The 21,874-nt window shown below is 45.3% G+C and overlaps 2 protein-coding genes across 6 annotated transcripts; one reads left to right on the top strand and one right to left on the bottom strand.

The window, feature by feature from the left end:
- Positions 1–763: 763 nt before the first annotated feature.
- LOC104938157 (deoxyribonuclease-1-like 2) lies at positions 764–12,233 on the bottom strand. 4 transcript variants are annotated; one of them, XM_027275690.1, is made up of 10 exons: positions 12,149–12,233; positions 6,941–7,115; positions 6,626–6,708; positions 6,088–6,099; positions 3,090–3,176; positions 2,850–2,947; positions 2,500–2,612; positions 2,091–2,248; positions 1,651–1,747; positions 764–1,416 (listed from the first exon to the last, which is right to left on the bottom strand). In XM_027275690.1, the coding sequence occupies exons 2-10, from the start codon at positions 7,106–7,108 to the stop codon at positions 1,285–1,287; spliced, it is 948 nt and encodes a 315-aa protein (XP_027131491.1). In that variant the 5' UTR covers positions 7,109–7,115; positions 12,149–12,233; the 3' UTR covers positions 764–1,284. The 4 variants fall into 4 exon arrangements, with proteins under 4 accessions (XP_027131491.1, XP_027131492.1, XP_027131493.1 ...); XM_027275691.1 differs by lacking the exon at positions 1,651–1,747 and adding an exon at positions 1,885–1,981; XM_027275692.1 differs by lacking the exon at positions 6,088–6,099.
- Positions 12,234–15,181: 2,948 nt separating this feature from the next.
- Positions 15,182–21,488, top strand: snx21 (sorting nexin family member 21). 2 transcript variants are annotated; one of them, XM_019263327.2, is made up of 6 exons: positions 15,182–15,380; positions 16,450–16,764; positions 17,858–18,054; positions 18,663–18,804; positions 18,912–19,077; positions 19,569–21,488. In XM_019263327.2, exons 2-6 carry the CDS (start codon positions 16,473–16,475, stop codon positions 20,023–20,025), a joined length of 1,254 nt encoding a protein of 417 aa, XP_019118872.1. In that variant the 5' UTR covers positions 15,182–15,380; positions 16,450–16,472; the 3' UTR covers positions 20,026–21,488. The 2 variants fall into 2 exon arrangements, with proteins under 2 accessions (XP_019118872.1, XP_019118871.1); XM_019263326.2 differs by lacking the exon at positions 15,182–15,380 and adding an exon at positions 15,387–15,542.
- The last annotated feature ends 386 nt before the right edge of the window (positions 21,489–21,874 follow it).

A 21,874-nucleotide genomic window follows, 5' to 3' on the forward strand; every position in this document is an offset into this window, starting at 1 on the left:
AAAATAAAATACTCCGTGTTCACTGCGGATCGAGTTTCATTACAAGAACACGTCATAATGGGCGGGGCCGACCTGAAGTCAACAGGTGAGGGGTTTTCAGGTGTAATCATTGATGACCCCTCACATCCTTTTTATAAGGACATCACAAACGGATTAGTGTGAATTGGCGGACGGCCGCTCCGCATGCAGTGTGTTTTCAGGGTAATACTCGTACTCGGCCAAAGTTCTTTATCCGTACCGGATACTCGTTTCAGCCGAGTTACTGTAGAACCAGGATCTTTATGTAGGTGCTGATTGGCCACAGCTGATCAGTGAGGCCTATTTAAGATTCACATGCTTCAGGTGTGTTTGGTTCATCTTGTGATTGACAGTTTGACAACTGACTTCACCTCCCCTGTAAACAGTCACTGTTCAGACTGATGCAGACACAGTGAACTGTGAGGATTCATTTTCTGAGCAGAACTTTGTAGCATCTGTCTTGTTGTTTCTTTCGGTACGAGGTTCAGGTAGCTCCTCTTGTTTTGTTTATTGTGCTCTGGCATCATTTTCAGTTTGTGAATATTATGTATTATTCATAGCAGCAATACTCTGCCTGCGTTTGGACTCTTAACAAGCATGGACTATTTCTGTTACTCCAACACCGAGACGTGTCTGTGTGTAAAGAAAACATCTGAAGAATTTTAATTTCAACATAAAAACTTTAATGATCATTAAAACACATAAAAACAAACAAACAATAAATGTCTTATAGTTCCCTGAAATATTCTGAATATTTACATGATTCTGAAAAAAACTCTAAAAACAACAAGACTCAAACATCCACACAGTTCAGTAACGCAGTATTAAAATCCATACACAGAACATACATTCAATAAGGACATGTGGATCGATGCTGAATGAAACTTTGTTTCTGGACGATTCTTTTTAGACCAGAGTTACTGCTCATAATTAGAAAATGACTGCTTAGAATTAATGAACACTAATTAAATGAGACCGTTACCATCATTACCGCTTTCATTGTTTCTGCTCAAAATAAAAATATTTAAGTTTCTGGCATATTCTAAATGGCTCCAGAAGTTTTCAGAGACAGAAAATCGGAAAATGTTTCTGATTTACTGAATTTATATTTCATAAAAATAATTTGTGTTAGCGGAGTAGAAGTATACAGGAGAATAAAAACACAAGTACCTCAAACTGTACTCAACTACAGTACTTGAGTAAATGTACTTAGTTACTTTCACAGGTGATCCATGTAATCAGATTATTACAGGTCAATGTTTACACCTACAGAGCAGACAGGAAGTGTTGGACGATCGCAGAGACACTGAGGAGGATCAGGAGGGGCGTGGCCTGAAGGAGAGGGGCGGAGCTCTTTAGTCTCACCTCCACAGGTAGGTGGTCACTTATCGCCAGCGCCTGGCAGACAGAAGCAGCAGAGCCCAGAGTCAAAAGACAAGCACAATCACAGCCTTCATGCAGAATTATAACATGATTTAAACGAATCGCAGCAAAGTTTGGAAGAAATCTCTGGATGTTTATTATCATTTATTTATGATTATATGTGACAGACAGACAGACAGGCAGACAGACAGCCAGAGAGAGAGTCAGACAGACAGACAGACAGACAGACAGACAGACAGGCAGACAGACCTTGGCCTTGGTGAGTTTGAACTCTTTGGCAAAGTTGTAGACTTTTGCAGAAAATGGCTGGATCGCCTTCAGGAAGGGAGTCCCATGCACCACGATCCTAACAGGCAGACAGACAGCCAGAGAGAGAGTCAGACAGACAGACAGACAGACAGACAGAGAGAGAGTCAGACAGACAGACAGGCAGACAGACAGAGAGAGAGTCAGACAGACAGACAGACAGACAGACAGACAGACCTTGGCCTTGGTGAGTTTGAACTCTTTGGCAAAGTTGTAGACTTTTGCAGAAAATGGCTGGATCGCCTTCAGGAAGGGAGTCCCATGCACCACGATCCTAACACACACACACACACACACACACACACACACACAGAATAAAGATACAGTCAGAGCAGAAATCTAAATTAAAAATCAAACAGTCCTGAATAAAAATGACTCCTCACCTGTCGTAGGCACAGGACGTCATGTCAGAGACAGTCGTGTCCACTTTGTCTCCGATCAGCCACGAGAATCCCGGCTTGGAGAACAGTCGGATGTTTTTCCTGTTGGCTCGGGTCATGTAGGCGCAGCTGGCATGGAAATCTCCCAGAAACATCACATTCTACACACACACACACACACACACACACACTTACAATAATAACAGATGATACAAACACACGGGGAAAACTGAAGCCATTCTTTTTGGTTCTAAAATAAACTGAGGGAGCTCATGAGGTGAAAAGATAAATTTAAAATAAGTCTCTAGGCAGAAAAGTTTGGAGCTGTACTTCATAAAGACCCAAAGTTCCCAGCTTCATTCTTAAAGTTCAGAGCGTGGTGGTGCTGAGATGTTCCATCAGGTTTCCTCACCGTGTTGTTCCACTTCTTGCTGACTTCCACAAACACGTCGTACAGTCGGTCGATCTCCTGGACGGCCTGCCTGGGCTCCGTGTGCAGAGGCACCAAAATAAAATGCTTGATTGCTGCAGGAAGGAGGAAGAAGGGAAGGTCAGGACATCTATGTAATATTACATGATCGACTTTTTACATGTTAACCTTCGCTTTTCTACAGTAGCCCAGAGCAGACAAACCAAACTCTGATGTGTTGCGAGTTTTGAAGAAGAGGGTGAGGTGTGAGTGAGTATTCATCTGGTTGCAGTCTGCACCTTCACTGCTAGGTGGCACTAAATCCAACACACCGGACCTTTAAGTCCACTGACCGGTTTTGTCGCTTTGGAAATGAACGGCGAACGGCTCCCTGACGAAGGACTCTTTTTTCTGGTACTGATGCTGACCCGTCACATTGACCCTGTCCGCCCTGTTTGGAGAAGAAGAAGAAGTTACTAATATCCAGAGTCCGTCAGTGGTGAGGTTGAAATGTGTAACGTGGATATCTGAAGATGTTCTTCTTCTGATCGCTCCTGGATTAGCAGAATTTGGACCACAGCACGGTGTCTTACCTGTAGATGAAAACGTACTGCTGCATGTCTTTGGGAGAGTTTCCCAGACTCTTACTGGACACTGACTGGTACTCATACTCGTCATACCTCAACACAACACAAACAAAGAGAAACTGTTGATTATTAAATCACAGCAGAAACACAGCAAACTGTTCAATGAACAGCCTGTTCACACCTGCACAGTTAAAGACAAGCTGCTCCGCCTCAACTCTCTGATTTACAGAGTTTATGATGGACAGTGAAGTAAACTGCTGACAGCTGTAGCTGCTGTTAGCTCATGTTAGCTCAGTTTGTTAGTCAGGCTCAGAACACCAGGGGAGTGTTAGTGTTTGTACCACAGGAGTTTTAGACCACGAAGAAGAAGAAGAAGAGGATAGTCATTTAACTTTTGATACTTTAAGTACATTTAGCTGATGACACTTTTGTACTTTTACTTAAGTAGGATTTCTATTTTTAAATTGTTGTATTGCTACGTTTACAAAGTCTTTCTTCCACCACTGCCCTCAGTTAGCCCCCAAATTAGTCTTTGCATATTTGACCTTAAACTGATTGTTGAAGTTTCCCATGAATCCACACATGCACAGCAACCTGGACTGTTAACAATATAAATAGGCAGGATTCATGCTTCATGTGGATTAGTGTGTTTCCCAGGACATGGACAGACATGCATTTGTTAGACGAGTACTTGGAAAATCCGACATGTTTCCATTAGTGGAACCAACCATCTGAAATTTGACCATCACCGAACAACTGTGAGCAGACTAGAGCCAACCACCAGAGATTATGAAGGAGTTATTCACCAACAATCAAACAAAGGATAGTTCCTGTTAGACATCAGCAGAAAGAAAGCAGCTGCCTGCTGAGCAGAGCAAAGCCATTTTTCCATTCAAAGAATTTGGCCCATGACTCGTTTCTAAGGTGGAGGCAACAAAAAAAAAAGACATTTATACCACCATCATGAAATGTAGTGACCCAGATTTTATGTGGAAGAAATATTTATCTGGGACTAACAAAGTAGAATAAATACTATACAAACAATAAATAAATATTTAATGTTCGACAACAAATGAAGTTCAGACTCATGGAAAGACAAAGACAGATGTCAACAACATCCAGAAACACCGCCCACTTCTACGGACTGATGGAAAGAGGACTGGGTCCACATTTTACCCTGACTTTGTAAATCATGGACGTCCTTCAGGACAAACTTACGTTTTACAAAGTGTCCAAACTTTTTTGGAATCAGGGTTGTACTAGCTTACTTGCAGTAAAAACTTTACTCCAGTAAAAGTACACAAGAGTAGTCCAGTAAAAGTAACAGGGAGTTATCCTGAATATCTGCAAACAGTTTGTTATAAATATAGAAAACCACAGAACACAAATGTTTGACACTATCTAATGTCCGATAAATTCCAAGTGGTTAGAAAAAGTTTAAACTGGTTTTGATCATATCACATGACACCGCAAACAAAACCGGTTTGTTAACTGATATCAAGACATTTCTGTACTTGATCTACTACTTTTACATTTGTACATGCAGAATCTAGAAATCAAGAAATATGACACATATCTTCGATGTTTTGCAGACGATACTCAGATTTATGTTTCTTTTGAAACTCTGAGGTTTGGAATATGTATGTGGCCCGTATCGCTTCACAAAATGTAATCGATTAGTAGATTAGATGTAATTGTTTTTTGATCTTGATAGTGAAATAAATGAGATCCAACCATCCATCCATGGGTCGCGGTGGGACCGGAGCCTATCCCAGCTGACTTCAGACGAAAGGCAGGTTGTTTTACCCAATGCTAATCTCTCTAAATTTTCTCTAATCTCTCTAAATTTTCTCTAATCTCTTCTCTCTAAATTTTCTCTAATCTCTCTAAATTTTCTCTAATCTCTCAAAATTTTCTCTAATCTTCTTAAGTTTTCTCTAATCTCTCCAAGTTCTCTCCAAGTTTTCTCTGATCTCCACAAGTTTTCTCTAATCTCTCCAAGTTTTCTCTAACCTCTCCAAGTTTTCTCTAATCTCTCCAAGTTTTCTCTAATCTCTCCAAGTTTTCTCTAATCTCTCCACGTTTTCTCTAATCTCTCCAAGTTTTCAGGTGATCAGAGGCTCCTCCTCATCTGTTTGGAGGCCTTTAAGAGCTCTGGGCAGCTCCACCCACACTCTCTGTCTCACACTGCAGCCTGGCCTGCTGCAGTTCCACCAGCCTCCACCTTTTGTCTTCATTGTTCTCCTTGGTTTTGACTTTTGGCTACAATAAAAGTTACTTTGGCTGCATTGGTTGTTTTTTGTCACCTGTGTTGCTTCCCAAGAGCCGGGGTCGTAACACAGGTAAATAAATGAGATGAATTGAGTTCATAGTGTGTCAGATCATTAAAGTATTTTTCATATCGCCTGCTGATGTGATAAAAGGCTTTGTACATGCTACATCAGGACCCACCCTCCTTCCTCCAAACATGAAACATCCAGATTTAACCCCTGGATACTGGTGTAACACTTTATTTTGGTACATTTGCTCAGTTGACTCTCAACAAGGGCAGTTTCAATAGACAGACAGTCCAATAGCTTCAGCCTGTAGGATGTGGTACAGTCACAAAGACTAGAAGCTGAAAGAAAGTGTACCTTCAAACAGCTCCAGATCTACCTGCACTGCTTCCTGTGAATATGTTAAGAGTTGTTGGATTGAGCTATGCTGGTCATCTGATGTGTACACGGAGCTGTTCCTTTAAAGTCACAAGTCACAAAAACTCTTGAAGATTTCCGAGGATTATTTTGTGTCTGAACAATTTCTGTCTGTCTGCCAATTGACTGACTGATCGTCCGATCTGTTGAGACCGGCCTGTTGACCGTCAGCTGCACTAACGGAGACTATCCCAAATTAAAGTGTTACGTCTTATGACAGGCAGCAGGATTAGTAAGAGGGCAGATGAAGCTGATTGGGATGATTAATTATGATTAGATGAAGTTCTGCATGCTCATAAAATCCACTGTACCTGTCAGATTCCCTGTTGGAGGCAGACAGCAGACACATACAGGTCATGAACCATCTTGTATTAATACACAGTTAGTGTCACTGTCAAACATGCTGCAGAGACGCTGCGTTCAGACGTGAACATAAAACATTGAAAACAAAATGACTTTACGTCGTCTGTGACTGACTCAGTTTTGTTTTATTGTTTAGAAAGGTTTTTAGAAAGTCTGATAATAACCAGAACTTTCTAATTAATAATGACTTCTGAGCTGGAGCAAATGGCTTCGTTAATGACGAATGAGTAATTATTATCAAACAAGAACACTTTGTTCCTTCAGAGCATTTTATTTTTTGTCTCCATGAAATGATTAACGAGTTCTAACTAACGTCTTCAATAAAGCCAAATTATCCACAGATCAGTTGTACTGAAGTTTAGAGAAGTTTCGTGTTTGTTCTTTGGACTTTTTAATAGTTAGAAATGTTTCATAATTCATCGATCAGTCTCTCTCATTTTCTAATAAGTCGCGTGAAGTTAAAGATTATTAAAGATTTTATTTTACCTGTTGAGAGACGCCAGCAGAGGTCGGACTGCTTCAGGACTCATCACCTCCTGCAGGAGAGTGATGTCACAGCGAGACACAATCTGACAGACAGACATGCAGAGAGACAGACAGACAGGCAGACAGACAGACAGACAGTGAGACAGAGACAGACAGAGAGACAGACAGTAATGTTTCTTTAATGTATTCATAAATATACAGTTTGTACACTCAATGACTGTGTGTGTGTGTGTGTGTGTCTTACCCGTGTCAGTGTGTGTCAGTGTGTGTGTGTCAGTGTGTGTGTGTGTGTGTGTGTGTGTGTGTGTGTGTTACCCGTGTCAGTGTGTGTCTCACTCTGTAGTCTTTTGCTTTCGTGGCGTTGTATTTCTGCACGTTGTAGGCGCAGATCCTGAATCCTGCATCATCTGTTGCTGCTCCGACCGACAGGACGAAGAAGGAGGAGAGGAAGAGGAGAAGAGGACGAGGAGAGCGCCACCTCATGGTCAGACTGAGGAGAGAAGACAAGACACAATGACTGAGGGGAAGCGAGTTTGTCTTTGTCTCTGAATGTTTACTCAGATTCAGGAGCCTGTGTGTAATGTCTGATTTCACCACCAGGGGGAGCACTCTGTGTTTACTAATTATATTAATTCAAATTAATGAAGAAAATCTTTAAATTGTTGCAAACACGCTGTGAGATGTGCTTGGAGACCAAATTTAAACTTCCACAGTTGATTTCTGACTTTCTATCATTTTAAAGTTTTCTTAAATTTGACATTTAAATATGCAAATGAGGTGTTATCCAACGTAACTTTAATCTACAGACTAAATAAAATGTGGATTTTGGACGTGTTGTATGAGCTGAGTGCTTTACAGTACAAATCTGAGGTACAGCAGGGCCGGTTCTTGCATGGGGCCCCACAGCCACCAGGGGCCCCACAGCCACGTGACAGCACAGAGATGATTAGCAAACAGTCACAGCTTCACTTAGTTTTGATAATCAAAGTACTGGAGCCTGTTTTCATCACAGATCATCTGAGAAGGTTAGGAACCGCTCCCTCGGCCCCCAGACAGCTGGACACGGCCCTGCTACTTCACAGTACAGGTTGTACTTTTCACTTCACAGTACAGGTTGTTCACAGTACAGGTTGTACTTTTCACTTCACAGTATTTGTTTGTTTATGATTGAAACGATCAGTCAGAGAATCAATGAGTGGAAATAAATTACATTTACACTTTGTTATTTTAAGTCATTTTGAGGTTCACGGAGTACTTCTACTTCTTAAAACACGTAATTCTGGTCTTCATCAGATTTGTGTTTAAACCAACACCCTGCAAGGATTAAGGCCACACCTCCACCTGCCGCAGGTGACAGGTGCATTTTAAATGACAGATCAGGTGAGTGACCTGTGAGCAGCACAGTGACATTAGACAGATGAAAGTAGAGTGAACTCATGAAAACACAAAAACCACAGACGGGTTAATCTGTCGACACTTCCTGAGAGGAAACCTGACACGACACGACCGACAACAGCTGAAACACATTTTCTACGTTTGTGAGCACAAAACAAATTCAGCACGTGAGCACGAATCCAACATTATAAAAAAGGAAAACTGCTTCCTGTTTCTATCAAAATAAAAGTCCAGCCTGTGTTTCTGTGTTCACACTTTGAAATATTCGCTTTGTGTTTGACTCTGAAGTCAAAAATCACGTGTTCATGTTTACAGTCGATCACGCCGCGTGTCGACTTCCTGTTAGACCTGAACTAAAAATCCATGTTGATGCAGATTTCTGTGATCGCTTCATGTTTAAATGGAGCTAACGTGACGAGCTAACGTGACGAGCTAACATGAAGAGCTAACGTGACATGAGCTAACGTGACGAGCTAACGTGACGAGCTAAGGTGACGAGCTAAGGTGACATGAGCTAAGGTGACATGAGCTAAGGTGACATGAGCTAACGTGACATGAGCTAACGTGACATGAGCTAATGTGACATGAGCTAACGTGACATGACCTAACGTGATGAGCTTACGTGACATGAGCTAACGTGACATGAGCTAACGTGACATGAGCTTACGTGACATGAGCTTACGTGACATGAGCTAACGTGACGAGCTAACGTGACATGAGCTTACGTGACATGAGCTTACGTGACATGAGCTTACGTGACATGAGCTAACGTGACATGAGCTAACGTGACATGAGCTAACGTGACACGAGCTAACGTGACATGAGCTTCTCTGGGTGTGTGTTGTCGTCTGTGCAGAGTGAAGGGTTAGTTCTATATGTCAGTTAAAGGGCGGTTGAGTCGTTGGACACAGCAGAATGTGGCCTAACCTGTCTGAGGTCACCTGACAGATTCTGAACTTTGGACTGAAACATGACGGAGAGTCCACGGAAAGTTTAAACACAGGAAGAGTTTTTATGAGTGAATCAGAGCTGAACATTAACTTTAACTTTAACAAACACTGTGTGTGTGTGTGTGTGTCTCTGTGTGTGTGTGTGTGTGTGTGTGTGTCACACTGAGTGGTTGGACTGGTCTGACAGACGAGTGTGAGCATGTTCAGACCTGAGGCGCTCACACACTGAACATTATTCACACACAGAGTCAGACAGTTTGTTTGGCACAGCAGAGCGTTCATCCACACTGAGTCCTGTCTGAGCTTTGATTCCAAATATTACAGAACGTTTAGAGAACGTTTAGAGAACATTTAGAGAACGAGTCCGAACACTTTAAAGTTTTTAAATGAACAAGACAAACTCAGACAAGCTCATGTTAGCTCAGTTTGTTAGCTGTGACGACTGTTTTGACGCGTATGTGGTCTGCGTCCACAGATGACAGACCGCGTACGCAATGACAGACCGTGTACACGACGACAGGCCGCATACGCAATGACAGACCGTGTACACGACAACAGACCGCGTACATGACGACAGGCCGCGTATGCAATGACAGACTGCGTATGCAATGACAGACTGCGTATGCAATGACAGACTGCGTATGCAATGACAGACTGCGTACGCAATGACAGACCGTGTACACGACGACAGGCCGCATACGCAATGACAGACCGCGTACGCAATGACAGACCGTGTACATGACGACAGGCCGCATACGCAATGACAGACCGCATACGCAATGACAGACCGTGTACACGACGACAGGCCGCATACGCAATGACAGACCGCATACGCAATGACAGACCGTGTACACGACGACAGACGCGTACATGACGACAGGCCGCGTACGCAATGACAGACCGTGTACATGACGACAGGCCGCATACGCAATGACAGACCGCATACGCAATGACAGACCGCATACGCAATGGAAGGCCGCATACGCAATGACAGACCGCATACGCAATGACAGGCCGCGTACGCAATGACAGACCGCGTACGCAACGACAGACCGCGTACGCAATGACAGACCGCGTACATGACGACAGACCGCGTACATGACGACAGACCGCGTACGCAATGACAGACCGTGTACATGACGACAGACCGCGTACGCAATGACAGACCGCGTACACAATGACAGACCGCGTACGCAATGACAGACCGCGTACATGACGACAGACCGCGTACGTGACGACAGACCGTGTACACGACGAGAGACGACAGACCGCGTACATGACAACAGACGACAGACCGTGTACAAGATGAGAGATGACAGACATTCTTACTTGCAGTAAAATCAGTCAGGAGGTTTTAAATCGCTGCTGGTCGATAGAAACAAGGAGTCACTGACGAACACTTTGACATGAAGCAGTTACTGTAGTCAGGTCAGTTAACAGACAGACAGACAGACAGACAGACAGGCTGTGACTCAGCTGTCTGCCTGTTTCAGGCGTCTCCCAGGCCTCGAGGTGGACGGACCCGTTTCAGTGACTTAGTGTTCAAACACTCCTCGACACGTTGACGGGAGGACGGTCAGTCTGCAGCAGCAGCTGTGAACACACTTCCTGTTTTAACGTTAGCTCAACGTTAGTGAAACATTGTTTCCTCTGATTTTCATCTGGTCTCAGCGTCTCCCAGTCAGTCGGACTCAGAAAAAATAAGGTCTGACCTCTAAATCCTCTTTGAGTGGGAGGACGATGATGATCCTGAGTCTGTCAGTGAACCTGGACATTTACACCACACTGACTCTACACCTGCACCACCTGCACAACCTGCACACTGACTCTACACCTGCACCACCTGCACACTGACTCTACACCTGCACCACCTGCACACTGACTCTACACCTGCACCACCTGCACAGGTTCTACATGTTCAGTCAAACAGAGGAAGGAAAAACACTGCATGCTTTGCATGAAGGCCACTCAGGACAGCCTGTGTTCTTTTCAGAGTCATGAGTTCGTGTGGAGTCTGAACAGAAAGTGATGACGCTCGGTGCTGCCGCTCTTCGTTTGTGCCGCCATCTCGTTAACGGGATTTTGCTGTGACGTCTTGACGAGTTTTGTCGTGTCTCCAGACTTCAGTCTGAAACTATCTGACTTTGAGCTTTTGGGATAGTGGCCGTCGACGACGAAAACAATCCCATGACTGTGTCAAAGTTTCTCTGACTGATGGAGCGTCGGTTCCATTCATCCATCATGACTTCACCCTGAATGTGTCCAACACTCAGTCACAGATTAACAACTTCCAACAAGCAGCTCATCACTGAGCAGGTCTGCAGCTGGTCTGCAGGTCTGCAGCTGGTCTCAACAGGTCTGCAGCTGGTCTGCAGCAGGTCTGCAGGTCTGCAGCTGGTCTGCAGCAGGTCTGCAGCTGGTCTGCAGCTGGTCTGCAGCTGTTCTGCAGCAGGTCTGCAGCTGGTCTGCAGCAGGTCTGCAGCTCGCTGAACAGTCCAACCACAAAACTGAGTCTGTAAAGAACTGACACTGAGACTGACACAGAGACTGAGACAGAGACTGAGACTGACACAGAGACTGAGACTGAGACTGACACAGAGACTGACACAGAGACTGACACAGAGACAGAGACTGACACAGAGACTGACACAGACACAGAGACTGAGACTGACACTGAGACTGACACAGACACTGAGACTGACACAGACACAGAGACTGACACAGACACAGAGACTGAGACTGACACAGAGACTGAGACTGACACAGAGACTGACACAGAGACTGAGACAGAGACTGAGACTGACACAGAGACTGACACAGAGACAGAGACAGACACAGAGACTGAGACTGACACAGAGACTGAGACTGACACAGAGACTGACACAGAGACTGAGACAAAGACTGAGACTGAGGAGACAGAAAACAGCTGAATATAAATTCAAATGATGAACTCATGTTTGAGTTTTCAGGTCAAAACAACAAAAACTTTAATCTGGGTCACACACACACACACACAGACCCTGACACACACAGACACACACACACTAACACACACTGACACACAGACACACACTGACACACACACACACACACACACACACACACACACACACACACACACACACACACACACACACCACACACACAGCAGCTGGTTCTGGTTCTGTTGTGTTCTTACCTGTTCAGGTGAGCAGAGGTCGACGTGTGCGGCTCTGCAGGGTGGAGCTCTTACCTGCTGGTGTCACTTTAACAGCTTCCTGGTGTCAGGTCGGCCACACCCTCCAAGTCTGATGCGTTCAGGGACTGTGGGAAAGATGGGACGTTTGTGTTTCGTAGACTCTCAACACGTTGAGCTGAAAGATTCAAAGATCAGACTCTGTGAGCTCTTCTGTTTGGTTTAACACCTCACTGATACTTTCAGTGACTTTACAGACTCTAATGTTACAAACCAAACACACCATGAGCACATGAAACGCACACAGACAGATTCAGCCTAAAATCAAAGATGCTGTCTTAGTTTTATGTTGAGCTGTCAGTCGGGAACATCAGGTTATCTTCTTTACAGATGATGTGACCTTAGATCTGACGGTCCTTCAGACAGAAACTGAATCACTGTGCAGAGTGTCAATGAAATATTTCACAGACTCAAACTAAAGTTTGTAAGTACTCACCAAGAAATGTTCTTTACCATCACGTGTCAGTGTCGCCGAGGTTTGATCCAGGAAATGTTCATGATGGAAAAGAAAGAATCACTTTCACTGGCCAGGTACGTACACACACTCATGTATCTCTACATGTATGAGTACTTGTATCTCATGTATCTCATGTATCTCTACAGGTATGAGTACTTGTATCTCATGTATCTCTACATGTATAAGTACTTGTATCTCATGTATCTCTAAATGTATGAGTACTTGTATCTCATGTATCTCATTTATTTCTACATGTATCAGTACTTGTATCTCATGTATCTCATGTATCTCTACAGGTATGAGTACTTGTATCTCATGTATCTCTACATGTATCTCTACAGGTATGAGTACTTGTATCTCATGTATCTCCACATGTATAAGTACTTGTATCTCATGTATCTCTACAGGTATGAGTACTTGTATCTCATGTATTTCTACATGTATCAGTACTTGTATCTCATGTATCTCATGTATCGCTACAGGTATGAGTACTTGTATCTCATGTATCTCTACATGTATAAGTACTTGTATCGCATGTATCTCTAAATGTATGAGTACTTGTATCTCATGTATCTCATGTATTTCTACATGTATAAGTATTTGTATCTCATGTATCTCTACATGTATGAGTACTTGTATCTCATGTATCTCTACATGTATAAGTACTTGTATCTCATGTATCTCTACATGTATGAGTACTTGTATCTCATGTATCTCTACATGTATAAGTACTTGTATCTCATGTATCTCTACATGTATGAGTACTTGTATCTCATGTATCTCTACATGTATAAGTACTTGTATCTCATGTATCTCTACATGTATAAGTACTTGTATCTCATGTATCTCTACATGTATAAGTACTTGTATCTCATGTATCTCTACATGTATAAGTACTTGTATCTCATGTATCTCTACATGTATAAGTACTTGTATCTCATGTATCTCTACATGTATAAGTACTTGTATCTCATGTATCTCTACATGTATAAGTACTTGTATCTCATGTATCTCTACATGTATAAGTACTTGTATCTCATGTATCTCTACATGTATAAGTACTTGTATCTCATGTATCTCTACATGTATAAGTACTTGTATCTCATGTATCTCTACATGTATAAGTACTTGTATCTCATGTATCTCTACATGTATAAGTACTTGTATCTCATGTATCTCTACATGTATAAGTACTTGTATCTCATGTATCTCTACATGTATGAGTACTTGTATCTCATGTATCTCTACATGTATAAGTACTTGTATCTCATGTATTTCTACATGTATAAGTACTTGTATCTCATGTATGTCACATACTTTTACTGAAGTGTTTTGTTATTTTGGTGTTTTACAGTTTTTTCCATTTGCTTAAACACAATTTTGCAAACTCGGCTGGTTTCATCAAAACACTGACACAGTTCACCAAAGCACAAACTGTAAAACAGATCATATATCTGCAGAATGAAGCACTGCAACCAAAATCTAACTCATGCAGCACGTCACACTCTTCATTCATGTTGCAGATGTTTGTAACTGCTGGGCAGAATGAAAAGCTCTCTCATCTTTAGTTTGCTTTGCCATCACACTGACTCAGTTCAAACTGTGGAGGATTCTTCAGATTGTTCACATGCACAGAAATATCTGTAGATACACAAACGTGCTATTGAAATATTTATTTTATTATTTTTTTTCACCAAAGGTCAGTGCAACATGCACAGCAGATATATTTACACTGGAGTGAACTGAAATATGCTCACAGAGCAGGAAGCTGAAAAATACAACTGCTGAACAAATGTGCAGAAAAAATAAAGAGGAAAGCAAAATAATTAGACAGCACTGCTCTACCCCGACCTCCCCCTCTCACCGTCCCTCCTCCTCTTCCTCTCTCAGCAGTGTCTTCCAAAGATGCTCACCTGTTCTGTTATTGCTTACTTCCTGATTGAAGTGTTAACACTGACATAACACCTGTTTGTCCAGGTGGCACATGTAGAGTCCAATGAGCTCATAGAGTCATTTTAAATGTCAGTGTTTTGAAACTTCAAACATGTGACTCTATGTCAGGTTGTTGTGTCTCATGCAGAGAGACACTTCAATTACACAATGTGAGTAAAGCAGAAGATGAGTTTAAAGTTTTGGAGGTTTGACTCCAAAAATTTTTAAAGTTTCCAGATATTTAAAGTGACTGTGTGTCACTTTAAATATCTGTGCTGTCCGTGTTATTTCAGTGTCAGCAACTGGACACATCTGTAACACAGGTAAACACAGGTGTTTACAGGTGACAGCAGCTCCACAGCGCCCTCTGCAGGACGGAGCGGCCCACTGCTTCTCCTTATATGGTGACCGCCTATCCCGCCTCCTCCTCCCCTCCTCCTCCTCCTCCTCCTCCTCCCGACCCTCCCTTCCTCTCTCCTCCTCCTCCTCCTCCCTCCTCTCCCCACCTCCTCCCCCTCCCCTCCCCTCCCTCTCCTCCTCCTCCATCCCTCCCTCCCCTCCTCCCCCTCCCTCCCCTCCCTCTCCTCCCCCTCCTCCCCCCGCAGGCTTCAGCGGGAACAGTTTCAGGATCCGGATCAGTCCGTCAGCTGTGTGGACCCGCCACCACCCAACAGTCCGGGTCCAGTCGGGGTCCAGCCCGGAGCTCCACACCCACAGGCGGTCCCTCGGTCTCCCTGTCCCCGCTCATGGAGTGAGAGGAGCGGGCAGAGTCAGCTCAGGCTCCCGGTGAGTGATTCCAAGCTCGGACAGGCTGCATGTCAACAAACTTGTTAGCTCGTGAGCTAACGGTCAGTCCGGTGAACAGTACCGGGACTTTAACGGGGAAACTGACGTCACCGGGCGGAGGCGGCTTACCGGACACCGGGAGAGGCGTTCAGGGCCCGGAGGGTGAGCTGACCCCCGTAAAAACAAGTTAAAGTAACTTTCTGCTGAGTAACGAGCCGTTAGCCTGCACACACACACACACACACACACACACACACACACACACACACACACACACTAATGTTCATCAGAGATGTGTTTATGTTAATTAATTATAATTAATACTAATTAATGTGATCAGCGTGCTGCCTTCACTGACGCCTCGTAAACTACAGTTTCTCCTCCATCAGAGTTCAGGTCAGAAAACATGACTCAGCGTTTCCTGTTTGACCTTCGTCACCACGGAAACATGAAATCCTCAAAATAAATAAATCCAGAAACCGAGACAGAAGAAACCTGATGTGAGTCAGAGAAGTTCAGCTCTGTCCTGAACGTGGTGAAGAAGCTCCATGTGTGTCTGCAGTGATCTCTGCTGGACCTGGTGGAGCTCTGCTGGACCTGGTGGAGCTCTGCTGGGTCTCGTGGAGCTCTGCTGGACCTGGTGGAGCTCTGCTGGGTCTTGTGGAACTCTGCTGGACCTGGTGGAGCTCTGCTGAGTCTCGTGGAGCTCTGCTGGGTCTCGTGGAGCTCTGCTGGACCTGGTGGAGCTCTGCTGGACCTCGTGGAGCTCTGCTGGGTCTCGTGGAGCTCTGCTGGACCTGGTGGAGTTCTGCTGGGTCTCGTGGAGCTCTGCTGGGCCTGGTGGAGCTCTGCTGGACCTGGTGGATCAGGCTGTGCAGGCCTCGCGGTGCGTTGGGGTTCCTGGCTCCGGCTGAGCGAGCTGCTGCATTATTGATGTGTGACATGTTTCCATTCGAGGAGGCCGCCGGCTCTGAAACCGGATCCAGCTCGATGTGGATCAGAGCTGAAACGTGACCACCCTGACCTGGATCATGTTTGACAGTGTTTCTGTTTCCTGTTGTGTCTTTAGCCCCTCCCCCCGGCGGCGGCGTCATGGCGTCCCGGCTGCTCGACCGTCTGAAGCGCTCGCTGTTTAAAGAAGGTCAGGGGGCGGGACCCGAGCAGGAAGGGGAGGAGTTTAAAGAGGAGGACTGGGAGGCGGAGCTGGAGGAGGAGGAGGAGTGTGTGACCGATCGGCTCGGGGGGACGCTGTGCTTCGACAGCGGAGGAGGAGGAGGAGGAGGAGGAGGAGGAGGAGAGGATGGAGCCGAGGGTGAAGGGTCGGGGATGGACAGCGACTCCGACTTCCTGGGAGAGTCGATGGAGGAGGGGCTTAGCAGCACAGGTGAGGCGTGTTCATTCACACACGTCACAGGTTCATACGTGACACCGAGCAGCTGACCTCACCTCACGTGACCAAACGATGATCGTGATGCACGCTGAACACGATACACGACCATCGTTACGGACACGTGATGCAGAAATGTTTTTCCCTCCATCAGCTCCTAACCACCTTTCCTAAAGGACAGACGTGAAGGAGAGGAGATGAGGACAGATGTGAAGGAGAGGAGATGAGGACAGATGTGAAGGAGAGGAGATGAGGACAGATGTGAAGGAGAGGAGATGAGGACAGATGTGAAGGAGAGGAGATGAGGACAGATGTGAAGGAGAGGAGATGAGGACAGATGTGAAGGAGAGGAGATGAGGACAGATGTGAAGGAGAGGAGATGAGGACAGATGTGAAGGAGAGGAGATGAGGACAGATGTGAAGGAGAGGAGATGAGGACAGATGTGAAGGAGAGGAGATGAGGACAGATGTGAAGGAGAGGAGATGAGGACAGATGTGAAGGAGAGGAGATGAGGACAGATGTGAAGGAGAGGAGATGAGGACAGATGTGAAGGAGAGGAGATGAGGAGTTAGGAGTCGACTGCTCTCACTCTACGTCATGAAGCGACGGTGAATGTTGTTGACGTGATCTGTGGTAAAACTACAAAGTCCAGAAGATGGACTACAAAACGCTCCTCTGAGATCCTTCCTGGATCCTCCCCGCGCTCTGACCGTGTTGTTTGCTGCAGGAAATGTCAAACTGTGACGTCATCATCAGTCAGAGTGTCAGTAATAATGAATATTGTCCAGCTGTCACAGAAGCAGATGAAGTGTTTGTTAGCTGCTATGCTCGCTCACCCAACCAGATCTCATCATGGCGGACACGTTAACACTTCTGATGTGGCGAGGCGGTTTAGCGCCTGGCGTGCTGCACCAACAACAGGAAGTGGTGCTGAACTTTCTGTCACACTTCCTTCTCGTGGTGTTTCCTCTGAACTCTGAGAGTCGTGCTGCTTTCACTTCTTCTTCTTCTTCTTCTTCCTGATTTTCTGATGACACGCGTGTCATAGCTCACACCTGGTCACATGACCTCCTCCTCCCTTCTCTGCAGACGCCAGTCCCGTGGGCGTGTCCCCGGTAGCTCCCTCCCCGTCCTCGCTGCTGACTCGGCAGCTTCAGGAGAGCTGGAGGAACCTGCGAGGACTCGGAGGAGGAAGCCCCGCCCCCGCCGGGAGCCGCCTGACGGACAGCTTGTTGTTCGAGGTGACGGACGCCAGCGTGGTGCAAGACAGCTCCTCCAAATATGTGGTGAGTCAGAGAGCCGGGGTGAGACGGGTCAGCTGGAGGGGTGAGACAGGGGAGCTGGAGGGGTGAGACAGGTCAGTGGAGGGGTAAGACAGGTGAGCTGGAGGGGAGACGGGTGAGCTGGAGGGGTGAGACGGGTCAGCTGGAGGGGTGAGACAGGTGAGCTGGAGGGGAGACGGGTGAGCTGGAGGGGTGAGATGGGTCAGCTGGAGGGGTGAGACAGGTGAGCTGGAGGTGAGACGGGTGAGCTGGAGGGGTGAGACAGGTCAGCTGGAGGGTGAGACAGGTGAGCTGGAGGGGTGAGACAGGTGAGCTGGAGGGTGAGACAGGTGAGCTGGAGGGGTGAGACAGGTCAGCTGGAGGGGAGACAGGTCAGCTGGAGGTGAGACGGGTGAGTTGGAGGTGAGACAGGTCAGCTGGAGCGGTGAGACAGGTGAGCTGGAGGTGAGACGGGTGAATTGGAGGTGAGACAGGTCAGCTGGAGGGGTGAGACAGGTGAGATGGAGGTGAGACGGGTCAGCTGGAGGTGAGACAGGTGAGCTGAGTCACCTGTCTCACCTGGCGTGGCGTGCAGGTGAGACAGGTGAGTCAGCTCACCTGTCTGTCTGCAGCTCTACACCGTCCACGTCATCCAGTCTGGCGGCAGCGACAAGACTCCGGCCGTCATCACTCGCCGATACTCCGACTTCCAGCGGCTCCACGCCACGCTGCGCCGTAACCACGGAGACCAGATGGAGCGCGTCTGTTTCCCCCGTGAGTACGAGTGATGTCATCAGTGATGTCATCAGTGATGTCGTCAGTCTGAGCGCCGAGACATCGCCGGGCGAACTCTGACACGTGACCACTTCCTGTTCCTGTAGGAAAGAAGCTGCGCAGGAACTTCACGGCGGAGACGATCGCCAAGCGGAGCCGAGCGTTCGAGCAGTACCTGTCTCACCTGTGCTCGCTGTCCGCCCTGAGGGGGGCGCCGTGCGTCCGACAGTTCTTCTACCTGAGCGACCTGCAGGCCGCACAGCTGCTCATCAGGTAAGTGACATCATCGTGATGTCATCATGAACCAACATTCAGCACCAGGTGCTCACGCATCATTGAAAACCTGGAAAACCTGGAGCAGGTTTCCAAAAGATGATAAAATCACGGAGCTGCGTTCTTTGAATGACGACAGGACTGTTGTTCCCACGAGTCCTTGAAAGTCCTTGAAAGTCTTTGAAAGTTTTTGAAAAAAGACAAACTTCTTAAATTTCGACGTTTTGTTCAAAAACAAAAGTTCAAGACCTTTTTATATTTTTCTGTCTCAAACTATGACGTGTACGGTCCTTGAATTTAAGGGAACTGTCCTTGAAAAATACTTGAATTTAATGTTTTTTTAATCACAGACAGTTACAGGTCATTAATATCTGTCTCATAATAATTATTAATAGTTTTTCTGAAGGTCAGAACACAAAATAAAAATATAAAAGTCCTGGAGAAAGAATGAAAGTTTCAAAGTTGCTCGTTTCTTCCTCGTCCTGTTTGAGGGTGGGGCGGTGCCAGGAGGCTCTGGGTCCGCTGCTCAACGCCAAGAGACTGCAACACAAGCTGGGCTGGGCCAGTTACTATGACAACCAGGCTCAGGCCCCGCCCCCGGCCTCCTCCCATTGGTTCTTCACCCTGGTGGGGCTGTCGAGCTGCTTCCAGGAAGTGGACCAGCTGGAGGAGGCGCGGGATCACTGTGACCACGCCCTCCGCGTTCTGACGCCGCCTGAGGCTGACGCAGAGGACAAGCCCCGCCCCCCCACGGACAGGCCACACCCCCTCCTGCTGCCGTTGTTACAGGCCGTGGTTCGGCTGTCGTGGCAGACGGGAAAAGACAAGCGGCGGTGGGAGGAGCTACTACGGCAGGTGGAGGAGCAGTGGGCGGGGCTAGACAATCAGCCAACCATCAAAGAGTTTCTGGTCAAACACAACCTGGAGGAGAGCGAGGGGGCGGGGTGAACACACACACACACACACACACACACACACACACAGTGCAGAGTACAATCACTACGACAACGCGACCTGAAAAAGTTCAAAAAGACTTTTCCTCAGATATTTCATCTTTGTTCATGGAATCAGATTTTCACGTGTTCGCGACGCTTCAAAAAGTTTTTATTTGTTTTTATTTCTTTTTTTCTCTGAATGAAAAAAAAATCAACAAACAAACAAACAAACAAATAAACACTTCTCATTATGAAGTGAACCAGGTCGCTGTGTCTGTGCCTCAGCGCCCCCTGCAGGTCAGTCCACAGAGAACCTTTAAACAACGCTAAGACAACCTCGCAGCAACAATCAACTCAGAGACGATCAGCGCTCTGCAGCACTTTGTACGACACATTATTATTATTATTATTATTATTATTACTATTGTTATTATTATTATTATTATTGTATCATGAACGCACCTTTCCAATCATAAATATCATGAATCAGATTTTGATGTTAAAAGTTAATTACAGGCATTAAATCATCGTCAGACTGATGATGTCACATGTTTCATGCTCATCTGTTTTTCTGACGTGGTCTCCATGGAGACGTCAGAGGTCAGCTGATAAAGGGATAAAGGATGAAAGACGAGGGACAGGAAGTCGTTAAAGACGCCGCACATGCTCAGTTTGACTTCATATCAGTTACAGTAAAAGTACTCAGATTACAGTTCCTTCTGCTGCTGCTGCTTCCTGATGATCGACCTTCTTTTTTTTTTTTTAGATTTCAGTATTTTTTGTGGGCGGGGCTCCGCACGCCGCCGACACGTGGTCTGATGTTTTCTAAACGTTATTCTGACGTTTGTGTCTGATCACTTCAAAGAGCTCTGAACAGGAAACAGGAAGTGACCCGTTCAGCCAGAGTCACGCAAGAACGGCCGATAGTTCATGTTTGTGTCACGTCAACACGGGAACGCGACACGTCATCGACATGAGTCAAAGATTCATGTTGGATCCCAGAAGACAAAAACAGACGTGTTGATGATCGGAGACTTCTGTACGTTAGATGAACGAGCCAGACGTAACTGTAACTGTAATGTGATTACTCAAGTACAAACCTGCTCCTGTTCTTGCACGACGTTAAATATTTTAGAACAGGTTTTCAAAGGGGTGGAAAGTTTCCGTTAAATTTCCGGTAAATCTGGAAAGTTGCCATGGGAAGTTACACTGCATGAAATGTTAAAATATATTTTCACAGACTGTATGTAAGTTTCCTGATTTTGTAAATTCCCGTTAATTCCCATGGAAAGTTTCCAAATTTGAAAATTCCCAGAATTTTGCATCCCTAGTTTGGAAACAAGGAAACTTTGAGTCTTTGATCTGAAATGTTTCGTTAGAAACTCTGAGGTGTGAAAGTTTCACACTGAGCTTCATGGAGCGAGTCAAGTTTATTTTCAAGAATATTTTATGGAATAAATTTGTTACAAATTCTGATTTCTGTCTTTATTTCTGTCTTTATTTCTGTTTTTATTTCTGACTTTATTTCTGTCTTTATTTCTGTCTTTATTTCCGTCTTTATTTCTGTCTTTATTTCCGTCTTTATTTCTGTCTTTATTTCTGTTTTTATTTCCGTCTTTATTTCCGTCTTTATTTCTGTTTTTATTTCTGTTTTTATTTCTGACTTTATTTCTGTTTTTATTTCTGACTTTATTTCTGACTTTATTTCTGTTTTTATTTCTGACTTTATTTCTGTCTTTATTTCTGTCTTTATTTCCGTCTTTATTTCCGTCTTTATTCCTGTCTTTATTTCCGTCTTTATTTACGTCTTTATTTCTGTCTTTATTTCCGTCTTTATTTCTGTCTTTATTTCCGTCTTTATT

This window comes from Larimichthys crocea, unplaced genomic scaffold, assembly GCF_000972845.2.
Source record: "Larimichthys crocea isolate SSNF unplaced genomic scaffold, L_crocea_2.0 scaffold148, whole genome shotgun sequence".
Lineage (NCBI taxonomy): Eukaryota > Metazoa > Chordata > Actinopteri > Sciaenidae > Larimichthys > Larimichthys crocea.

Coding starts and splice junctions, on each gene's coding strand:
- snx21 (XM_019263326.2), top strand. CDS start 15,410: ATGTCAACAAACTTGTTAGCTCGTGAGCTAACGGTCAGTCCGGTGAAC. Junction 16,765..17,857: donor GGAGGGGCTTAGCAGCACAG/GTGAGGCGTGTT, acceptor CCTTCTCTGCAG/ACGCCAGTCCCGTGGGCGTG. Junction 19,078..19,568: donor GCCGCACAGCTGCTCATCAG/GTAAGTGACATC, acceptor GTCCTGTTTGAG/GGTGGGGCGGTGCCAGGAGG.
- LOC104938157 (XM_027275690.1), bottom strand. CDS start 7,108: ATGAGGTGGCGCTCTCCTCGTCCTCTTCTCCTCTTCCTCTCCTCCTTC. Junction 2,948..3,089: donor CAGTACGTTTTCATCTACAG/GTAAGACACCGT, acceptor TTCTCCAAACAG/GGCGGACAGGGTCAATGTGA. Junction 1,748..2,090: donor ACGTCCTGTGCCTACGACAG/GTGAGGAGTCAT, acceptor TCTGCCTGTTAG/GATCGTGGTGCATGGGACTC.